The sequence below is a fragment of the Argiope bruennichi genome, chromosome 3 (assembly GCF_947563725.1).
Source record: "Argiope bruennichi chromosome 3, qqArgBrue1.1, whole genome shotgun sequence".
Taxonomy (NCBI): Eukaryota; Metazoa; Arthropoda; class Arachnida; order Araneae; family Araneidae; genus Argiope; species Argiope bruennichi.
In genome coordinates, this window is record NC_079153.1 from 18,935,474 (window position 1) to 18,958,898 (window position 23,425).

General features: G+C 31.4%; 2 protein-coding genes across 3 annotated transcripts in view; both read right to left on the reverse strand.

The window, feature by feature from the left end:
* The window catches only part of LOC129963714 (glucose dehydrogenase [FAD, quinone]-like), a 51,867-nt gene extending 34,620 nt beyond the window's left edge, over positions 1–17,247 (reverse strand). Inside the window, exons 1-5 of one of the 2 annotated variants that reach the window (XM_056078236.1) lie at positions 17,001–17,247; positions 13,084–13,241; positions 11,927–12,132; positions 8,998–9,187; positions 1,454–1,585 (exon numbers count right to left, since the gene is read on the reverse strand). In XM_056078236.1, coding sequence (XP_055934211.1) covers positions 1,454–1,585; positions 8,998–9,187; positions 11,927–12,132; positions 13,084–13,228 — 673 coding nt within the window. In that variant the 5' untranslated portion in view covers positions 13,229–13,241; positions 17,001–17,247. Of the gene's footprint in view, positions 1–1,453; positions 1,586–8,997; positions 9,188–11,926; positions 12,133–13,083; positions 13,301–17,000 lie in introns of those variants that run through there. The other variant, XM_056078235.1, reaches the window with a different exon arrangement.
* A 5,486-nt stretch (positions 17,248–22,733) lies between these two features.
* The window catches only part of LOC129962765 (glucose dehydrogenase [FAD, quinone]-like), a 35,351-nt gene continuing 34,659 nt past the window's right edge, over positions 22,734–23,425 (reverse strand). The window contains exon 11 of the mRNA XM_056076761.1: positions 22,734–22,890. Within this exon, the coding sequence (XP_055932736.1) occupies positions 22,734–22,890 (157 nt within the window). The remainder of the gene's footprint in view (positions 22,891–23,425) is intronic.

Consider the following 23,425-nt stretch of genomic DNA (forward strand, 5'->3'; position numbering starts at 1 on the left):
ATGACATGCATTAAAAATAGTCCATTTTGTTAAATGCAAAATGCAAATTAAAAAATGTACATATTACGGAATAAAAGCGGAGTTGAAAATCCTACTCGAGAGGTGATGATTACTGAAAATCACGTGAGGGAATGTTTTGATGGATGAGTTTGGATCCATCATGGTATTTGAAAACTTCGTTGCGGATGGTGTATCAAAATGAATTAAAAATGATACTAAAATTAAAGGAGAAATGTACGGAAAGGGAACTTGTACCATTAGAATGATAATTTTTTTTTAGTCTTATGATAGTAGAAAAAATATTTTTTAAGATAATTGTTGTGAATGATTTGAACATGAGATTCAGAATTCAAATCATAATGATTATCTGGTGACGTCTAAGCCTATTTCTGTGCTCCTGCAAGCTAGTAACTTGACCATTCCGCGACTGGCTTCAAACCGCCTTTTTTGTAACATCATGTACTTTAAAAATAATTAAATAAAATTAAATAACAATTTCCTCCTCCATTATTTGTCACCCATCCGTATTCTGATTAAAATAAAAGTATTTTGTGCATGCGTAAAAACAGGGAAAGTTCGTTTCTGAAGACGGCTTATGACTAAAGACTTGTTATAGAAGTATTATATTTTGTGCATAAAAATATGCAAGAATTATATACAAGAATTAGTGATAAAAAATAAGCCAGTCTCTAACGTGACACAGAAGTAAAAGAGAGCAAAGAGAGATGGAAATTTTCTCTTAGTGACTTTAATGAAATCTTGATAGGGATTTCTTTGAAAAAGTGAGACTCAGGAAAAGGAAATTTTGGGATTGAATTTATACACAGAGAGCGAGAGAATATTTTAACTGGAGCAGTTTTACAGAGCTCGTGTATGAATAATTAAATAAGAAAGGTCGAATTATATCAGGAAATAAGAGGCCATATTAGAATGAAGTTAATATGGGTTAAATTAAAATAAAATATTTGGAAATTAGAATTCAAATTAGATTAAGAGATATCATCATATATATATAAGTTTGAGGTAATTAAAGAGTTAATATCCACAACGACAAAAAAAAGGGACTTTAATCTATTGCTGCTTTCCAAAAATAACAAATTCTACAAAAACATATTTAAGTGAAATAATAATAAAAAAATCGTTAAACTTTAAGCAAAATAAAACAAATTATATCAAGCATTATTATTTAGGTAAAAAAATTGTGAGCTATATTAACTTTTCTAGATTTCAAATTCTAAATTTTATTTTTATATCCTAATTTTTATTCGATAGGAGTTCGTATTCCTTATTTGTATTCCGGCCCTCAAAGTCCAAACGGAAGCGTTGTCTTTAAGTGTCTGGGCTTTTGAATGTGCTTCGCCATAAATACTCACTAAATTTATTGGTTAATATTTTTTTTTTCTTTGTTAAAAGTTCTGTTTTGTGCTAGAATGCGATGAAGAAAACTTCTCACCTGTCTGATGGCCATCATTCGAGTCGACAACTCTGAGACCCAGTTGCTGAGCCGCTTCTCGTATAGGGGGTTTTACATCTGGTTCATATCTGGGTTTCTCAACTGTCAAAGGGCCACCTACACCGTGGTAACCTAAAAGAATAAAAAAAAAAAATCTTTTTTTAAAAAACATTTGGTACCATGGTATGTCAGGGCCATTTCTTTTTCAATAAAGGCGTAATAAAATGTTTTGGGATTCGTTTGGTACTGGGATCGTTTAGTTTATTAAATTAAAAATAACTTCATTTGTCATTTACTTTTATTAATTAACCCATTAACTGCCATTTTATTTTGTTGGCCGGATAAATTATATTTATGCACAAAAAGTTGTATAATGACAGTACAATTATGTTCAAATTATATTTTATTTTGAAAATGTTTGATATTTTTTAATAAATGTATCGTTAAAATAATCAGTAAAATAAAAATATAAAAATAAGAACAAAAAACTGAGTAAAAAGCAAAACGTTATTATAAATTCTAGATTACATATTTATGTACAGTATTTCATTATAATATTAAAACCAAATAAAAATTCAATGCTCAAATACATCATTTTTGTTCCTTTTAACTTACAGACCAATTTCAAATTTGTTCGCCTGTAGTAAAGAAATAAAGCACAAAATACACACTTTCTGCTATGCTATATATATTGTTACGAAATTTCCGGGGTTCGTTTGGATAGTGGAAGTTATATGGTGTGGAGAACGCTCAATCAGCAGGCGGCAGTAGAAAAAGAAACAACGACGTTTATTTACACGAAGACACACAGGACAGCACAAAGACGACAACTATATACAGCATAGAAGACGATTATCTTCAGCCGAGACGCACAGCATACAACAGCAACATACAACAAGACTTTACTGCAGGAAGTAGCGCACAGCTTAGTTCAGCACTAGCTTGACTCCGTAGCTGCTCCGCTTCACTCTGGAAGGCCAGTTCTTTACCGTCGATTCCGACTACTCTTCACCGTCCATTCCGACTACTCTTCACCGTCGATTCCGACTACTCTTCTCTGTCGTTTCCGACTACTCTCCACCTTCGATTCCGACTATTCTTCACCGACGATTCCGACTACTCTTCACCGTCGATTCCAACTACTCGTCGACTACTCTCGACTGCTGTCTCCGACTACTCTTCACCGTCGATTCCAACTACTCGTCGACTACTCTCGACTGCTGTCTCCGACTACTCTACTCTGGCAGCACAGACTGCCTCCTTTTATAAGTCTCAGGAGGCGGGGCTAGAAGCCTCTCAATCAATCAGGAACGTTCGAGGCGTATCTCGGTTCGTACTGGACGGTTGGGAAAATTCTCGATGTTTCGGGTATAATCTATTTTGTCGCCAAAGTCGCCGCCAAGTCGCCAAATGGTCGCCCAGTTTGTCACCAAGCTCATGGACCTCCGATGCGACACCCGGACTCCATCTAATACTGTAAATGACTGTAAAACTGTCTTTCTGATGATGGAACCAACTATGCTGGGAAGCCGAATCACAGATTCGTAACATTATATATAAGCATATAATTCTTTGAAGCAGAAGACAGGTTCGAAGACATAGAAGAGACACTTTGCGTTTTTAAATTCATTTTAATCCATCCCGGGAAGGCAATTTATTTACAAGCAGAACACGTACACAACAGCGCGGCACGAAAGCAGAAATAGGGAAGGGGGCGAAACAAATGATCACTAGTCTTATATAATATATGATTTCGGCCACGTATCAATTCAATACTCGTATTGACTTTAGATAAGGGCACCGAAGGGATCCTTTTCACTTGACACGTGAAACTGATGGCGCATCATTTTTACAAAGCTTCGAAAGTGGAATGGGATCAGGAAACAAGAGACACTTTAGAATGATCCAGACATGTGCCGAATTAGGCAAAAATTTAGGAAATTAATTTGGATTAAATTAGAAATTAAATATCAATACAATTCCCCCCCCCCCACACACACACCACAATACATGGAAGTATGTCGGACCTATCGACACACTGCCATACTTTACACTGGTATTCAAGCAAGAAATTTAAATTTAAACTCATATTACAAGTGATACCCAAGTTTCCCTTACGTTATATTAATACAGAGATGATTTTCAACAAGATTATTTAGAACATAAAAAAGATAGAGTGATATCTGTGAAAATATTAGATAAAATATTAGATGCTTGCACACAGTGTCCTTTAATAGTAGAAGGCTCACCAAAATCATCAAATGGGTTATAAAATAATGGAATAATAAATTGAAATTATATAATAATAAAATATCAGCATAGTTCTGATTTTTGTATGTAACACTTAATCTGAAATTAATAAATATGAGATACAAATACTCATTATAAAATTAATACTCCTAATAAATGACATAAAAATATATAAAATTCAAAAGAAAAATTTAACCCACTAGTTAGCTAATTAGTCTTGAATAGTTAAATCTTGTCCATTAAGTTCTAGTAGTGGGTGAAACGTAATGACCTAAAATTAGCACATCAAGAAAGAGCACGTAATTCTTATTCTCTTTCTACTCTCATCCAGGAATATTTGTTTCCAAAGTGGAGAACAACATATCTAGGGTAAAAAATAGAAAGAGATAGAAATTAATTGTGAGGTTGACCCTATGCTCACTTCTCAATAAAACTGCTGTTTTTGAATTTATGTTGTGATAGCGTCTATTGCAACATCATCATCATCATGAAGGGATTAAAAATAGAACTAACTTTTAAGTGTGGAGACAATAATCCCCAACTGAAGTTGGGGATTATAGGGAAGAATAATGGGAAATAAAAGAATTTTTTTTTAAATTTAAATTATTATTCATGGCAATTTTAATTTTTCTGGTGGGTAATATGTTCTTAATTTTGATACATGGACAATATCAGTAGCTATTTTTGTTAATGCGTTTGGTTTAGTTATTTCATAATTTGCATCTGAAATTTTAGTTACTATTTCATATGGACCCGAAAATACTGGGGATAATTTTCTACGATTTGGGTAATTAAATTCCTCATACATTACAATGTCACCAAGTTTGAATGGAGAATCTATAAATCCAGCATCATATCTTATTTCATTTTTATTATGATATTTTATTGTATTATCTTTAACTAATTTTCTGGCTTCTTCTACTGGAGGATAGAATTGATTTTGAGTGAACGGAGGAGAATAAGCTAAAGTGCCAAATAACAAATATGCAGGAGGAAATTTTGAAACTGAATGGGGTGGGGGTGTTAAATTATATTCATTGATTACTTGTTCTAAACGTTTGCTCCAAGGAATTTTAGTAGAAGAAGAATTGACTTTGCACTTTAATTTTGTTACTATTGCCTGGATAACTCTTTCACATTTCCCATTAGTTTGCGGATGTTGTGAAGATGTTAACAGATGCTTTATACTGTAATTGCTGACGAAATGTTTGAATTTAGATGAGGTTAAAGCACCGTTTCTATCAGATAATAATTTGAAAGGGACTTGAATTCGAAAAACTTGTTTTAATATAATATAAATTTCAGAATTTTCAATTTAGAAGAAAAAGCCCTAGTTGACTAAATAATATGTAAGCATATAATTCTTTGAAGCAGAAGTCAGGTTCAAAGACGTAGAAGAGATAGTTTGCGTTTTTAAATTCATTTTAATCCAACCCGGGAAGACAATTAATTAACAAGCAGGCGTGGGCAGAACACGTCCACAACAGTGCGGAACAAAAGCAGTAGTAAGGAAGGGGCAAAACAAATGATCACTAGTCTTATATAACATGGAATTTCCGGACACGTGTCAATTCAATACTCGTATTCACCTTGCATAATGGTACCAAAGGGATTATTTTCACTTGGCAAGTGGAACTGATGGCGCATCATTTTTAAAAAACTTCAAAAGTGTATTAGGATCAGGAAACAAGAGAACACTTTAGAATGACCCCGACATGGGCCGAATTAGGCAAAAATTTACAATTAATTCTCACACACACACACACATATATATATATACAATGAAACTAAATGTATCAAATATGCATTTTGAGTCTAATGGTGTACGTAAAATTCCAAACTCTCCAACTAGGGATCGTGACAGTTTAAAGATTAATAATTGATAATTGAAGCAAGAAATTTCGTTATGGCCTAAGATAAGCAATTTAAAGATCCAGCCGGTGTAGCCTGGCTGATAGGGCGTTGCATTCGAGTACCTTGGCTTGCGCGGGGAGTCTTCCCTCCGGCCGAAGACTCTCCACATGTGAGGTGGCTGGCACGCGTATAAATCGGTCACAGTTTCAAAGTCCACCATGTCGAGAGTAATACAACTGGGGGTACTGGAGCAGGGATGATCGTTCTCTGATTCAGGTTTCAATTACAAGCTGTGGATGAGTGAATGAAATGCATGAATAAAGTCCGCCCCGTAAAAAGGGTTGTGACGTGTGTGTAGCTAAGTTGTACTCTTGGCACAAGATAGCGTATTGAAAAACAAAGAGATGACCCTTGGCTTAAAATCCCTGACTTTGAAAGTCAGTGGGCTTTTCTATGACAAGTGCCATTAGAAACAACAACAAAGATCGAAACAGTGGCGGCTAATCTATTAGAACGCTTTTTTTAGTTGCTTTAAGGTTTTTTTTTTTAAATTGTTGATCTATTCAGTGGTAAAGTTGCTTTTAGAGCCACATTGAAATTGTATTCCTTGTGAAATATTTTTTGCAACACTGCTCTTTTCTGAATTAACGTGCCATCGAACTGGAATTAATGAACCAGAGGCCACTTCTGCTCCTAGATTTTGGTTCATCCAAGCATCAGCAAAGGTCTCTTCGAAACTTACGCCAACAAATTTTTTACTTCTTCCCTCCAAGTTTGGGTCTTTTACAAGACCGAAAATGCATGGCAGTGACAAGCAACAGTTACCAAATATAGATTTCCGTTGTGATTCCAGCATTTTTGCTGAATCAAGGATGTATTGAATGTATATATGTATTGAATGTATATATGCATTGAATATGTATTGAATGTATATATGTATTGAATATGTATTGAATGTATATATGTATTGAATATGTATTGAATGTATATATGTATTGAATATGTATTGAATGTATATATGTATTGAATGTATATATGTATTGAATATGTATTGAATGTATATATGCAATCAGGACATACTATATGTTCGCATACGAATCAGGAGAACATGTACTGAATGTACATATACGTCAGGAGATACTATATGCACTTATACGAATCAGGAGAATATGTATTTTGGACGTATTTTTTCCAACCTGTTTAAACAATCATTTGGCACAGCAGTCAGTATAATTGTAATATGACCACATACCGAATTTCATTGATTTAACCTCTTTTTGCATGATTCCTTTTTTTAGTGCGTGAGATAAATCAGGTGATATAATTCATACTCTAGTTTAAAGGAAAAACGTTTTAAAAATTCCTAGTATAAATATATAATATAAAATAATTAAAAAACAGTATGATGGAAATATCCATCATCATGCAGATTTATATGTTAAGCTCAGTAAAAAACTCTTCAATGCCCCTCTCTTCTAAATTTCTCCACTCATTATCAATTTTAGTAGCAAAAAAAATCAGATTAGTTTTAATAAATATTCAAGAAAAAGCATGTTTCTTCCAATCACAACAAAAAGCGGAAAGACAAGTTCAAACCCACCATAATGATTGTGACATTTGATCTTTTTAGACATCCATGTTCCTTATCACCCAATAATTGTGAAAAAAAGTTGAAAGCAACAACAAATTCACAGTACACCTGATTTGAGTACAATTGTTTGTTCACTAAATGTTATGATGGAAATTTTCATCATCATGCGAAAAAAGGTGATTCACTGCATTTATTTATTATTGCTTTCATATACATATGAAAGCACAGAAATTCAGAAAGTCCACCCTTTCATGTATCTGATTCAACATTTGACAAAAATATATATTTTAGATGATAAATGTGTGTACCAAATCTCTCAATCGATTTCATTCAAAAAATTCATATATGAGAAATCTATAAATTTGATCTTATGATCATATACTAAATTTCATCCCTTTAGGTCAACGCTATTTTGAGTTATCGCATCTTAGACAGACACACAAAATTTGGAAAAATTCTTTTGTGGACTCAGGGAGATCAGAAAAAGGGAAATTCGCAAATTCTCGTGTTCGAATTTTTCGAAGATGACAATACTTTCTCGATACTTCATATTTGAGAAAATAAATGTTTCTAAATTCAAGGCATAGATTAAGTTTTCCTACTCAGATAAGAAAGAAAAAAAGCTTTTTTTTTCAAATTGATAGAAAGTTAGAAATATCATTTGACAAAGATGCTGGATATTTTAACGATGATCATTATAGAAAGATCGATTCACGCGGGTTTATGAAAATGGATCTGCCTACCTCATCCTCATAACGGGTCTGAAATGCAAAAACGTGATACATATGTTGACTAATGAGTATTCTTTCATCCTATTTGAAGGCAAGAGGTGTCAGCATAACGATTCTGCGAGTCTAGTTGCTGTTGCCTACTTATCATCTGAGTCAGCAATGTTCTTCAATACCAGATACCTCGTTATAAGGAGTCTGAACACAGATGGCAGTTACGTTCAGATATAAACGAACTACATGTCTCAATTAACAATAGTGCATTTAGATCTGATACATTTTATGTTCTTTTAATAGAACGATGGAACTTACTTTCTAGATATTTCAAATATTGTAAAAATCCAGTATGAATTTTTAGGAGTGGATAATTAGAACGAAGACTCACCAACTAATCGCCACTCTGTTTCGTCTCTAAGCTAATTTTAGCTTAGTTATATTAACGTCCCCTTTTAAAACAACAAAAGGATTCATTTGGGATTGACTTTGTGATTTTGAACCGCGGTCAGACGACGAGGACTACCCCTGAAATGGCGCTACCCCTCTGAAAATTCCACACCACATCAGCGGGAGTATGTTTGACCCCGAAGGATTTGGCGTACAATAGGCCCGCTTACACGACAGTTCTATGGAATCGGGTCTTCAGCCTGAAACTTACTGGTTCCGAACTCGAAACCTTACAACCAGGCCACCGTACCCCATGCCCGTACGCAAAAACGGAACACTTAATTAAAGGCACAAATAATCAATATCGATAAATACTTCAGAACAGAAAAAAAATCGACTTTTATGTATTTGAAGTTGAATATTTATTGATATTTATGTACTTTGAAGATGAAATAGAGTTTAAATTTTGAGGTGATCTGTCTTATTACAAATTAGGTTACAGAATTTCCAATTCAAAGTATTGTAGTAAAAGGCACAATGCATTTTAGTAATAAGCTAAAGATATTGTGCTCAATCTGTTTAACACACTTTAATCATAGACATGGAGAAAATCCCTCATCCCTCTCGAATTTATCTAATTATTTTTAGCCCTTATTTCATAAGATTGAATGCGCCTTAAACATTGGAAGCTTAAATATTTGCATATAAAACTGATTTTTAATCCTTTTTTTTCATACCATTCAGGTAATATCCTGGATCCCTGTTGTCCTCCATCTTTATAAAATAAGGAAAGACATCCCTGTAGCTCCATCCCGTCGCTCCTTGCGCTGCCCAATCATCGTAGTTCTTCCTATTGCCTCTGACGTAGAGCATCGCATTCAGAATGCTTGACCCTCCTAAAGCTTTGCCACTGGTCCATATCACTTGCTATTGAGACAAGATGAAGAATAATCAGATATAAAATAATCAATAAAAATAAATTTCTTGATTGAGATAAGATAGAATTATAAGAAGTAATTCTTATATTTTAGGGAAATAAGGGAATCAATTCGGTTGTTTCACATATTTGGACAAGTTTCACCTTATTTGTTACGAAACACTTGATTTAATCTTTTTCTATATTGTTTATTCCACATCACTTCTACTGACATTTCGTAAATTTCAATCTTTCTGTTATTTTTATATTATAACATTGATATAAATCTTGATACAATCTATCATCATTCATTAACTCCCCTAAGGAGTATCGTACTTTCGATGCACTTCATATCAAGATAACACCACTGCTTAAGTAGATGCAAGCCTAACTAAGCGACTTTGGCATCAAATTGATCTAAATCTAAATATTTAAAATAATGAGGGAATTGAAAGGATCAGTCACCCAGCTCCTATCATCCATTCGATTCTGTCAATTTTGGTTTTACATGAAATTTTATAGCGTCTAGATGTGTCATCTAGGATTGGAAGCCTCTTCTTCTGCATTTTCTATGAGAAAATTCCGCAATAGAATCGGTTGTTCAAACCACCGAATCCGTTTCTATAATTTCAATTAGTGGCTGTCTGCCTTCCTCTAATCATCATTTTGGAGATAAATAGAAGAAATCCTGCGGCACTGTATATTTTCTAGGAGACAGAGAAAACTCGACAGTTCTCCAGCTACAATTATGCTTCCGATTTCGAAATTTTTTATTTCGTATGAATGCTCAGGATTTATATATACCTCGCTAAGATTCATGTATCCCCCACCTCTCCATTTCTAGATATTAAAAATGAAATTTTCCTGGAGTCCGAACATCAATAACTAGACCAATTTCAACATTTTTCTTCGTCAACGTGGCAATTTTACCATGGAAAGTATAACTCACTGATCATAATGATTCATTGACATTGTGCAAGTATAATTTAAAATAAAACCTTTGTTTGACTTATACTATTGTACTTATATACTTTCATTGTATTTTTATTGTGATAAAAGATATTTCATAAAATAAATTGTGGCTTTTATGAGCGTCATTACTTTCATATGAAATAAAAAAAATGGTGAAATCGGTATGATTTTTTTGGTTGGAGGCGTTAGAATTTTGAATTCTGATTTTGACAATTATTTTAATTTTAATGATTTTAGGTAAAGAGACCTGCTAGCAAATAAATAATAGTACATAATTTTTGAGAACAAAAAAACCAACTCAAAAATTTACGTAAGATAGAAGACTAAACTGTAGACAGTGATAATTCATCATATAATGATTAACTGTCAACGATGCAGTTAGTCAACATTAGATCATATTGTAGTTCAACGTGCAAACTTATTCTATGTACAATAGATTTGCAACATTGCAGTTTTATATTTATTGGAACTGAGATAATATAAACTGTGTTGCCGAAATGGAAAAATCCTATTAGAGACATTTCCAAGTCATCCTCAATTTGAAACGCTAACAATAACAAATCATCCATTCTTGAAACAGCCGGCGTCCTGGTTTAAGGGCAGCGCGTCTTCCCCATTCCGAGTTCGAGTCCTGGTTCGGGCATGGTTGTTCTATCTGTGAGGTGTGTGAAAGAGCTCCACTTAAAAAAGGGTTGTGCAAGCGAATGTGTACGTCATTTTCATATGAGCTAGAAGTCAGACTTCTGAATTCGGATGCTCAGGGGATTTTACCCTCAGAAGCTACTGCTCCTCCTTCCCGTAGTAACGCAGACACGACATCATAATCATCAATATTTGAAACAAAATCATTTACGGCGTACAGCGTAGTTTCTATTCAAATAAAAATCTTTATCTGAGAAAAACATTAAAAAATATCTTTCAATTTTTAAAAAGAAACTGTTACAAGGTGCATATTTTCACCTTTCAAAGTATATTTGTGCGAATTATGTTAACTTAATTAAATAGGCTTCTCAATAGAGCGCCAATACACACATATACACATATTTTACTTGACTAGACACATATTCTACTTGACAAGTGTCTACCTGTACAGGCTATTATCCTGTTAACAGTATCTCAAATAGGAACTAATTAAAGTTGTAATAAAAAGTATCATAAATATTGGCAGAGTGTTTAAGATATTATATATATATATATATATATATATATATATATATATTAGTTGCCGTACATTTTAGATGTAACTAGCATCTAAATTTAGATGTATAATTGATGTAACTTTAGATGTATAATAACATTAAAAATTTTGTTAGTTCGCAATGGAATCTTCTCTTCCGTAATTCTCACCAATATTAAAATCAAAACTAATAACTAAATTCGGATTGAAACCAACAGAGATTCATTTGCGGAAAATTGCATCATCAAATGCAAAATAAAAAGAAGATTTCGAATGAAAATATTAGCAATCACCTTCAATTTGATTCGTGAAGTGAGAATATAATGAATGAACATAAATATAAAATAATGAAGAAATCGTGGACTTCAGCTTATTGACCTTTGTTATACATTCTTAGATTTATTCGCACACCGATAAGTTAATCAATTTAAACATTTAAAAAAAACTGTCTCAACTGTTAGACGCCAAAATATAATTTCTCATTCAACACTTATGTAAACCAAAAAATCTAGAATATTTTTAACTCCACCCACCGTTACATACGGCGTTGGACAATTATAATATAGATAATTAGTTGAGACAGAAATAATAAATGCCTTACCCTGTTAATGAGGGCTTCTCCTGTGTGTTTCTGGGGCACTGTTTTGTATTGCCAGTCCAGGTGTGTGAAATAGAAGTTTCTAGCTATACTCGGAATATCATTCAGCAGTGGCGTTTTGGCCGTACCAGCTTCCAGAAGCAGCACACTTACGCAAGGCTCTTCTGACAACCGAGAGGCCAGAGTTGATCCAGCCGAGCCAGCACCCACTACACATGAAAGCATGCTTTCATTCAATTCCAAAATTACTAAATAAAAGTTTTTTTAAGAAAAGTTTTTTTAATTATTTGAGGTTTTTTTTAATTTTTAGCCCCTCACTTTTGAAAAATATCCGTCTTAACAGGAAGTGTGACTAAATTTAGATAAGGTCAAGAAAATGGATGAAAAAAAGATTAATAAAAATAAAAAGTTTAACTTTTTTGTAGTTTTCTTATTCTTAAAGTCTATAGTGAATTTCTTAGAAATAAAATAGAAATGTATAGAATTTTTTAGAAAATTTCTTTTAGTCAGAGTAAATTTCTTTAGTCTTTAGTTTCTATAGTCAGAGTAGGTATCATCAATAAAATTAAATTTTAATTTAATTTAATACAAATACTAATTTTTATTAATTAATATTTACTATAAATGAATTTTAACAATTAATTTAATATAATAAAAATAATAATTCAATTTAAAATCCAAAAAATGTTTTAAGTCCAACTAAAAAATTGACTTTTCAAATAGGACTGCCATTTGTTTCATAAATATTTTTTAAAAAAGTAATGTATTTGCAGTCGAAAAACTAATTTTAATCATATTGGTTATATTATTGGTCTATTTGATGAAGATCTCAAAGCATGAAAAAAAATGAATGGAATTATTTGAAGATATAATCTTTATCTTTTATCTAAGCATTTTACGTAAGCTATTATTTGTAAAAGATCTGTGTGTTGGCAACATTAGATAAAAACTGATTGTTCTTAACTGCAAGTAACATGTTATTGTAAGTACAATTTCATTATTATTATTTTATTTGATATAATTTTGGAAAACAGGCTGAAAATAGGAAAAAAAATATTCTACAAAATAATAGATATCATTGAAAAGATATGTGATAGATATTGATCTAGATTTGATTTCAGAAATTCACATGGACTCTGATTCTACAACTATATACTTACCAATGATGTAGTCATACTCGTCATTGAAAGTAGTCGCAGGTATTGGCGCATTCCTTTGTGTGGCCAAAGAGACCAGAAGCAGGGGCAGCAGAGGAGAATTGGCGAAAGGCGTGGGGTACGCCCTCTCAGCAGCAATGTCTATCATTCCGTATAGGCAACTAGCTCGAAGAAAAATAATCCTTGCAACTTATTGAATTTTAACATAAAATGATGATTGGAGACTGCGTTTCAGTAAAATATTCATCGAAGTGACTAACAGCATGCGACGAAATATAAGGATGGATAAAATGAAAAATGACGCAGTGGCACGTTTTTATGCAAGTATGACGGAAACGGAGGGTAGGGATAACGATGCAGAAAAGAACGATAATCTCTGTTGCTTGAAGTAGAATTTGCTTAAGGGAATCGTACGAATTTACGTTATTTGCATTGGTGGGTGGTCAACAGTGTCGTTCAGTAGGCAATGGGTTAGCATTTCAAACACGTTTGCATTATGCTTTAGGCTATGGAATAGCAATGTCATGTTATTGACGGTTTTTTAGTAACAGAAAGTACTGTGTCTTGAGAATTGCATAGGGGAATAAAAGAAGTATTAGAATGAAAATAGATCTAATAACTAAACTAATAGAATGAAAATAGATCTAATAATGTCGTTAACTCCAGTCCAGGTTTGTCACAAGCGTTTTTTCCTTCTCTCAAGAGGTTTTGGTCCATGATGGTGCAAGGATAAGCCCACATTAAACAAGCTGACGAAATTTTGGTGTACAGTGTTGGAGCACCCACCATATATTGACCGTTTTTCCATTGTGGTACTTTAACCTATTTGTTCCTCAGAAAAAAGCATTGAAATGCCATCACAGCAAAGTCATGGGAACTGTTCGAGAGTGGTTTCAATCTCAATGAAATAACTTCTATGTATTAAATATCCATATATATATGAATCAATGGGACAAGAGTTAAAGCAATTTTTCTAATTATTAAAAAAAAATACGCTATTTCATTTTGGGACTCTAGATCTATTTTCATCTACCCCTGCCATCTAGAATTTCAATATTAAAAAAAATTATTATCACTTTTATTTACATTTGCTTCATGACAATGCAAAGGACATGCACAACTAAATTAAGGCGGACAGTGTTAGCATTATTTCTCATTTATGAAGTGACAGGAACAAGAGATTTATCTATTATGTCAACCATGGAGGAAACGATGTACGTTCAGAATATGTATGACTCATTAGCTGCGGTATTTCCAAAAGCGAAAACTACCATTTTATTAAAATGTAGTATTACTACACTTGTATTTTCTTTCTTTGTATCAAACACTTTCGATAGGTCATCTGAAATTTCCATGTTAACACTGTTTTAAAATTTATCAGTTGAAATTTATGAATTTTATTTTCCCTTATCTTACCTTTGCACTACATCAAGAAGTCAACCATGTGAAAAAAAAAATGAAAGTAAAATGGAGTCAGAACTAATTCGAAACTTTTGAAAAAGTTATCTGTAGAGTAAGGTGAAAAATTTTTTTATTGTTTTTGTGAATTTGAAAGACAAATATAAAGAAAAAATATGCTAAGAGAAATCCAGTTGTGGCAGCGTATTTCATTAAGAAGCGATACTTTTATTTTGCATCTGGAATAAATGCTTCTAATATTACAAATATGATACAAATTAATAAGATATTTAATGTTTTATGTATAAAAAGTGTGTTTATTGAATTTTTGGTAATTCCAAACTCACAATATGAAAATTAACTAAATTATAAATTAATATATTATCTATAAATATTAAATCTTAAAATATTAATAACGAGCATAAATAATTATTAAAATATCAATAAACCGCATTAATAATTATTAAAATATCAATAAAGGGCATAAATAATTATTAAAATATCAATAAAGAGCATAAATAATTATTAAAATATTAATAAGAGAGCAAAGAAGTTAACAAAACGTTAACATCTTTTTTCCAGAAAACTTTCAGTAGTGTAACTCAATTTTCAAAGATTCACGGTTTATCGCTATTTGCACTATAATTTCTCTTTAACGCGCAGTAACAAGGTCATATTATAATAACCAAATGATCCTAAAAATAGCAAAGGCTTAGCGAGCAATTAAATACGGGAAATTATTTCCATTCTTTCATTTTCCTAAGAATATCTTATGTATAAATTATTCCTAAGATTTTTTTTTTAATTGCTTCAAGATATCTTATGTTCATTTTTGAATATATCTAGAATGCAATCTTTTAAATAAATTACTAAGAGAACAAGTCTAACAGAAATAGAATTTAGAAAAAAAAAATAGTTATATTAGTTTCAATTCTGAAATTCGTCATCATCGAAAACTCATTTCATCATCAAATCGTCATCATCATCATAAAAATAATCGAAGTCTGGATAAAAATTTGCAGAAATTTTGTATTGATAAAACTTGGTACAAAATAAGTCAAATTTTTGAAATAGAGGACATATTGATTAATCTTTAATCATAATATTTGATTGAATGAGCTCGTGTTGCGGGAATTCTTAGTTCGTAAATGAAATAAAATTCTTCATATCATGAGAAATACGTTGTAATATGTAAAAAGTAATTTCGTAACAACCCTCTCTAAAACCTTTTTTAGAGTGACTTCTGTAATCAGATTTGAAATGCTAATCGTTATCTTAAATTTACGAGGTTTCACAAAGTATTTTTTTAGACTAAGGATGAGGAAAAGTCAGCCAGCAACGATTCTCATAAGAATGTCGAAGTTAAAGCAAAGTTTTCACTTACCTGTAGTCTGATGCTTTTAAAATTTGCTGTTCGATTCAAGCTCAATGAATAAATTGATTTTTATTTTATCTCATAAGTTTTGAGCAGAGAAATATTTTTTCGCTACAGATATAAATTGATAACTGAAATTTCTTTTTCATCTTTTTACAGATTTTTAGTTTCATTTTAATTTCGCAATTATTATAATATTTTTACATATTTCAGTAAGATAAATGAAAACAGATTCTGATTCTTCTCAAAATTTATTATTTGGGGAATCATGACAGTTACTTTTTATAAATGAGGCTTTCTTTAGACAACAAAAAAGCATGGCTGGCAAACTTAAATTTCTTCAGGCAATAATTACCGAATTCGGCATTATATTTAACACTGTTAAGATCTGAAAATTATTTCAAAAGCAGATATGAAATAAGACAATACATTTACACCTTTAAATTAATATTTTTTGGTCTTATTTAACAGCAAAGATACAATTTTAGATAATTATTCATTTTGTATTAATAATTTAACAATAGAAAAGCGATATTTCTAGACAACAAGCTCATTATCAAAGGTCTGTAGATTTCATTTAATAAACAATTTTGTCCTGTTCGATTCTTGAAATTATGTTTTGGATTAAGAAAATATTATTCTAACACTTTTGCGGTACAGTGAATAATTCGTAGACATTGATAATTCATTTATTCAAAACGATAGTTAAAAAAGAATGCATTTTTTCTCAAATGAAAAGTAATAAATTAATTTTAAAAATTTATTTCTTTCAGTTTCTCTAACTAGAGAGACATATAAACACCATTTTATATTAACTACTTAGAAAATAGTCAACGATATTATTGAATATCCTTTAAATAAGAAATCAGAAATTTATCCAAAATTTATTGTTGATTTTAAATCTAATTATAAATGGAGATAAATGCAATTCAAATCCTAAACTTTATAACTTCTACCAGCATAAAATACCTAAGAATGAACTAGTCGTTAACTATAATATATCTTATTTAGGAGTTTCTATCTCCTGAATGCCATGTTTTAATTCGAACATTATGTTTTATTTTGTTTCAATCAGTTGCTTTTTGGATGCTTAACACTAATAAATAGAATACAAAAAGTTTTTAACATGTGCAAAATTGGTACTTACTGAAACGTGTTTCAGCGGATCTTTCTTGACTGTTTCATATGACCTTGAATAAAACTATACTTTAAAAATCCCAAAAAGGATTAATATATAGGGACGTCTGCATATTAAAATCAGTTGTTGCGCTTTTGTGTAATTTTTCATAGAAGGCCACTATGTCTATTAAAACAAGTGATTTCACTGTTATAAGCATACAAAAAAAAGAAAAGAAAAGGAATACTCAGACGCGCTTTCATTATGTTTTTGTCCCAAAGCGAAAACTGCTAACGCAATTCAATGGAATGCGTGCTTGTCTCATAATTTAAATACAGCTGACGTTTAGCCGGCGGTGGTTGTATTTGGACTGGCGGTGGTTGCTTATTTTCAAAAACATTTTATCGTGCCTTCTCAGTAATCGGTTGTTCTTTAGTTTGCGACGAAAAACATCTAATCATTTTATAATTCTCGTAAGCAAAATCTACAAAAAAAAAAAAAAATGTCTTAGAGATATATGAGTATTGAAAATCAGTGTTTCCGATGAACACATTTTTTGAATTATGTCTTTCCATACATTTGATAATTTAAAAGCGAATTGAGCTAGACAGACGAAATTTGTTGTGTGGTTGATTCTTTAACTGGTATTCTTTAGTTTACTACTAAAAACTGCTTACTTAGTATGCTGTGAAATAATGCATTTTATTCTCTTCTATACGAAGTGTACAAAAAGAAAGTATTGTAACCATAAAAAAAAACAGTTTACCTCGAGACGATTTTGGCTGAAAGAATCGAGTCCTTGTTGGAATATTGTGTTAATTACGGTTGTAACCGTAGTACATTATATAAAAATGAGACCCCTGAAATCGCGAATCTTTTTCGCACTTTGTAAAGAAATGGTTTCAGTACATTCAGTGTCACTATTTTATTGCGAGGCAAGATGATCATCACGTTGGGAATTTTTGTAACGTGTTTATGAATTAAGAGAAGAAATCCCCATTTCCTAGAAGAAGAAAACAAACAGGAGGCCGATAATTTTCGCAATAGTTCATTTGTGATGAAATTGTGGTACTTGGTCGGCGTATTCGAAAATTATATAACTTGAATCTTCAACTCCAAGGAGCAAATACACATATGTTGGATAATCGTGTTAATGCTTTTTGTAGAATATTGGAATCGTGGAGCAGAAATTTAACGCAAAAAACCTAACAACGTTTGTAATTGTGGATGATTGTACTAAAACTTATAAGGCTGAAGAAGAACATGAAAAAGTTGTTTTTGTAACCACTGAAAATCATTTAGCCATGCTGGCAAAGAATTTCAAAAAGTATTTTCATGCTGACGACAAACTGATAGCGGGTGGATTAGAGAACCATTTCATAAGGACTCTCAATTGATGAGGAAGAAAAATTCATAGACTTGACGACAAGTGGCGAAACTAAAAGACAATTTAAACATAAATCACTATTTGAATTTTGGGCAGGAGTAAAGTTGATTTTTTTTAACTAAAAACAAAGACATTTCACATTCTATTACCATTCAGCACCCTACCTTTGTGAAACTGGATTTTCTGCTGTTGCTTCTTTGAAGACAAAATATAGAAACAGAACTGAGAGTGGCTATTTCTAATACTAAGCCTTCCTTCTAAAAACTTTGCTCTGAAAGACAGGCCCACGGAAGTCACTGATAATTATTAAATTTGTTTTTAATTTAGTATGTTTTGATTAAATAAGTTTTGATTTAGTAAGTTGTTTTACTTCAATAAGTTATTAAATATGTCGAGATGTATTTTGTTTCCAATGTGTATGTGTGCTTTCCTTTCAGTCAGTTAATCATTTTTTTTAAATTATATTTTCTCTTTGATATTCTCGACCTCCCCCTCTAGTGGGCTCGCGCCCCCCGAGGTTGGCGCGCCTCATGTGTTGAGAATCGCTGCTTTAGTTTACTACTAAATACTGCTTACTTAGTATATTGTGAAATAATGCATTTTATTCTCTTATATACGAAGTATACGAAAAGAAAGTAATGTAACCATAAAAAAACACTTAACCTGGAGATGATTTTGGCTGATATTCACATTTCAAAATTTCCTGTATCGGGGAAGACATTTTTGGAATTATGTCTGTCCATACATTTGATAATTTAAAAGCGAATTCAGCTAAATAGACGAAATTTGTTGTGTAGTTTATTCATAAACTGTTATTCTTTAGCTTACCGCTAAAAACTGCTTACTTAGTATGCTGTGAAATAACACATTGTATTCTCTTATATACGAAGTATTAAAAAGAAAGTATTTTAACCATAAAAAAAAATTGACCTCGAGATGATTTTGGCTGATCTTCACATTTTAAAATTTCTGTATTCATGAAGACGTTTTTGGAATTATGTCTGTCCATAAATTTGATAACTTAAAAGCGAATTGAACTAGATAGACGAAATTTGTTTCTGGTTGATTCATTAACTGCTATATTTTAGTTTACTACTAAAAACTGCTTATGCTGAGAAATAATACATTGTATTCTCTTATATACGAAATATACAAAACGAAAGTATTGTAACCATTAAAAAAACACTTTTCCTCGCGATGATTTTGGCTGATCTTTACATTTCAAAATTTCCTGTATCCGAGAAGACATTTTTGGAATTACGTCTGTACATAAATTTGATAATTTGAAAGCGAATTGAGCTAGATAGACGAAATGTGTTGTGTGGTTGATTCATTAACTGATATTCTTTAGTTTACTACTATATACTGCTTACTTAGTATGCTGTGAAATAATATATTGTATTCTCTTATATACGAAATATATGAAAAGAATGTATTACAAAAAAGTATCTTATTCGGAAGAGGTATATAGTAAATTTCTTCGGAGCATTCGAGTAGTATTTCTTAGGAGAATTCAAAGGAGCATTCATTAGGAATATTCAAAACAATTTTTTGGGAAGCCCTTGCCAATTTGCTTTCAAATTTACTCCATCATTTGTACTTTCAAATATTCAAGTAAGAATTTATAATTGATAAGTGCTTTTCTGATTTTCTAATAAATGTTTTTGCTTTTAAAATTATATCCTTTGTCATTCGAAATATTTTTGTTATTTTTTTTCTTTACGTTGTTTGAAAGAAGTCCAAAAAAATTTTTTTTATTTAACTTACTTAGTAATTAAGTAGATTTTTTTTGTTTTATTTGGATTTATTTTGATTTCATTCTCCATATTTTAGTTCATATCCTTATACATCCAATGAGTTCCCCCGAGGGACACCTCAAAAATAAGGATGAAAAGCTTAGGGCATGATGATTTAATATCCCCAGTGATGATGGGATCTGCCTCCTACTGGAGTTATTGAAATGTGACCGTTGATGCCTCTCACCACAGTTCCCACCTACGTTGTTGTAGCGTTCCGGTCATTCAGATTTTTCCTTCTGATTCAGGGTGGATCAGATATTCGAATGTTAATATATATCTAATTACATCGTGAAAAAGAGCAACAGTATTAAAAATGAGTTTATTTGAAAAATGTTTTTGGACGTTTCTTAGTTTCGAAGTTAAATCTTACAGTTCCTTTTTAATACAAAACATTTCAAAAAATTATCAAAAGCATTCCTTATACGGAAATCTATCCATTGAGGAACAGTAAGCAGAATCTTCATATCTTAATCATCAACAATGGAAAAAAAATTAGGGCAAAATATCTGTTGCAGCATAGAAAGCGATTTGAATTTCACTTCAACAATCAAATATATTGTTTTAAAATATACTTAAAAATATTTTTTTTTAAATTCATTAAAATCAAGAAAAAATGTTATACGGCAGCAGGATAGTACCATTAAAAAGATCGTTTTGAATTTTTAAATGATGTAATAATTTCGGAGGTTATTAGGAGGCCAAAATCTATTAATTAGTTTAACTAATGAGAATTCTAATTAAAAATTTAAAAAAATTCGTTCCAAAATGCACAAATTCATCCTATTTTGTGTATATGTGCCAAATTTTGTGCCTTTAGATTAAACGGCCTGATCAGTATAGAGCCGACATATGCACACACTTTCAACTTTATTATTAATTGAAATTATAAATATTTTTCCTAAAGTAAATATAAGAGAACACGAAAAAGATTTCAAAATGAGTATTTAAAATTAATATAAGATGTCTATCGTTCCTATATTTACTTTTCATCTTTTAAATCTGTTATAGAATCGTGCAAATCTTGCTCATCAAGAGAAATTAACTGAATAGTAAAAAAGTAAATCTTGAGTACTCATTCGTTGTTTTATATCTTTCAGACAAGAATAGACAGAGTATTTCTCCTTTTTCAACCTCCAACTGCCTTTCAGCTGGAACTGTTCCGCCTCATGGTTCATTGTTTGCATTGTCTAAGCTGTACTAGATTTATGATCTAGTAAAACTGACGTTTATAGACGGATTTTATGACAGAAATAAATCGAGATGAGCAAAGACATCAACACGAATGTGTCGAATGATGCAAATAAATAAACTTTTATGCTAAAAAAAAATATAAATGTTCATCGCTTTTTGATTCCTCGTACAAGAAGGAAAAAAAAGAAAGAATGTTATAACTGTCAAAAAAAATATGAGTTGACCTCGTGTCTAAGATATCATAAATATGGAAAAAAATTATTTTTAGAATTTTATTGGCCGATTTGTATGCCAACATGACGATTCAACCAGCGGAAGTGGACACTCCGAAACTTTCTCGCAAACTTTCCAATAAAGTTGTTATCTCTCTCAATCCGTATAAAATTTTGAATCGTGGATGTATACCTGCCAATACCTTATATTGTGTTAGCGAATAATTGTTATGAAATATTGATCTTTGGCGAGCGAGCCTTTTTACTCCATTTATGGCGTAATTGTCGATTCATTTCTGGCATGGCCAATAATACCCGAAAATTGAATGTATGTTTTAGACACGTTTCTTCCAACCGATTGAAGCAAAACTTGTCAGAGAAATCTATTGCTGTCATAAAAACGTCACTTCAAAAATTTAATATATTTAAATTCTCTATACTTTTTAGTTATAACATTTACATGTTTCTGAGCCTACAAACCGACAGACGGTCGACTCCTCTTTGAATTTGGCTCAAAATTTGATAAGTGTATACAATATTGATGTTAGATTTGTGTTCCGAATTTTATATATCTAGATATACTCGTTTTGTAGTTCACTCACATTCGAGAAACCGGACAGACCGACTTCCTTTGAATGTATTTTGCCCATATTTTGATAGAAATCCACAAATGTGGTGTAAAGGATTTATACCAAATTTAATTCTTCTACCTGAAAACGTTTTTGCGTTCCTATGTTCCTATAGGAAGGAACAAACAAAGGAAAAAATTTCAATATTTTTAGAAACAATAAAACGTTAGCAACGTATGAATGTTCTTCACGTTTTGTCTTTGAAAAATAATCTTCAAAGATAAAAGAAATGTTTTTCAAAGAAAGAACTTTTCTTCTTCCTTTATTAATTCTATCTTATTTGTACACAAACAAATTTTCATTTTTGAAATGACTCTGTGCATATCCTGACTTGACTTTCAATTTGGAAATGTTTAAAATGTTATCCACATATTTATAAGAATTTTTATTGGACTCTCTTATCAAATGGATGCGAGAAACATGTTCTTTAATTCTTTTATTCTTAATTCATAAAACAGATTTCGTTACAAATATTTTAAAAATTGATCCCTCAGAGGTCAATTCATATATATTTCATATTATATTCTCTCTTCATATATAATATCTCAATACAAGTATTCGTAATATGGGCATTGTATAGTCTCCTTGATGATATCTGCTGCTTTCTCGGCAACCATAATAGTTGGTACATTGGTGTTTCCTGATGGCACGATGGGCATGATGGAGGCGTCCACAACTCGCAGGCCTTTGATGCCTTTTACTCTGAAAGAATGTGTAAATATTTCATTGGAGAACATCAAAAGGAAAAGAATAAAGTTAATTTATATCCTATAGAGTAAACGTCTATAATGTTTTTATATTAGGAGACGCAGCTGATTAATATCTTTTAAAATGAAAACATGATTCATTCTCTTTGCTCTAAAATCAAGTTTACTTCCTTGTACTCTGAAAACAAGATTTATTTCTTTTACTCTAAAAATTTGTTCAAACATTTCAGTTGAGAACATCAAAAGGAAAATAACTGCATTAAGTTAATTTATAGCCTGTAGAGTAAACGTCTGTAATGGCTTTACTTTAGGAGATTTGCAAAATGTCTGTTACGCTGAAAACAGATTCTTTCCTTTTACTCTGAAAATATGTGCGAACATTTCAGTTGAGAACATCAAAAATAAAGAAACTACATTAAGTTAAATTATGTATAATAACGTAGTTCACATTACAAGACACGGATGATTAAAAATAGGGATATCTTATCGAGCAATTTGGTAAACTATATCATTATTGTTCAAGTAGAAAG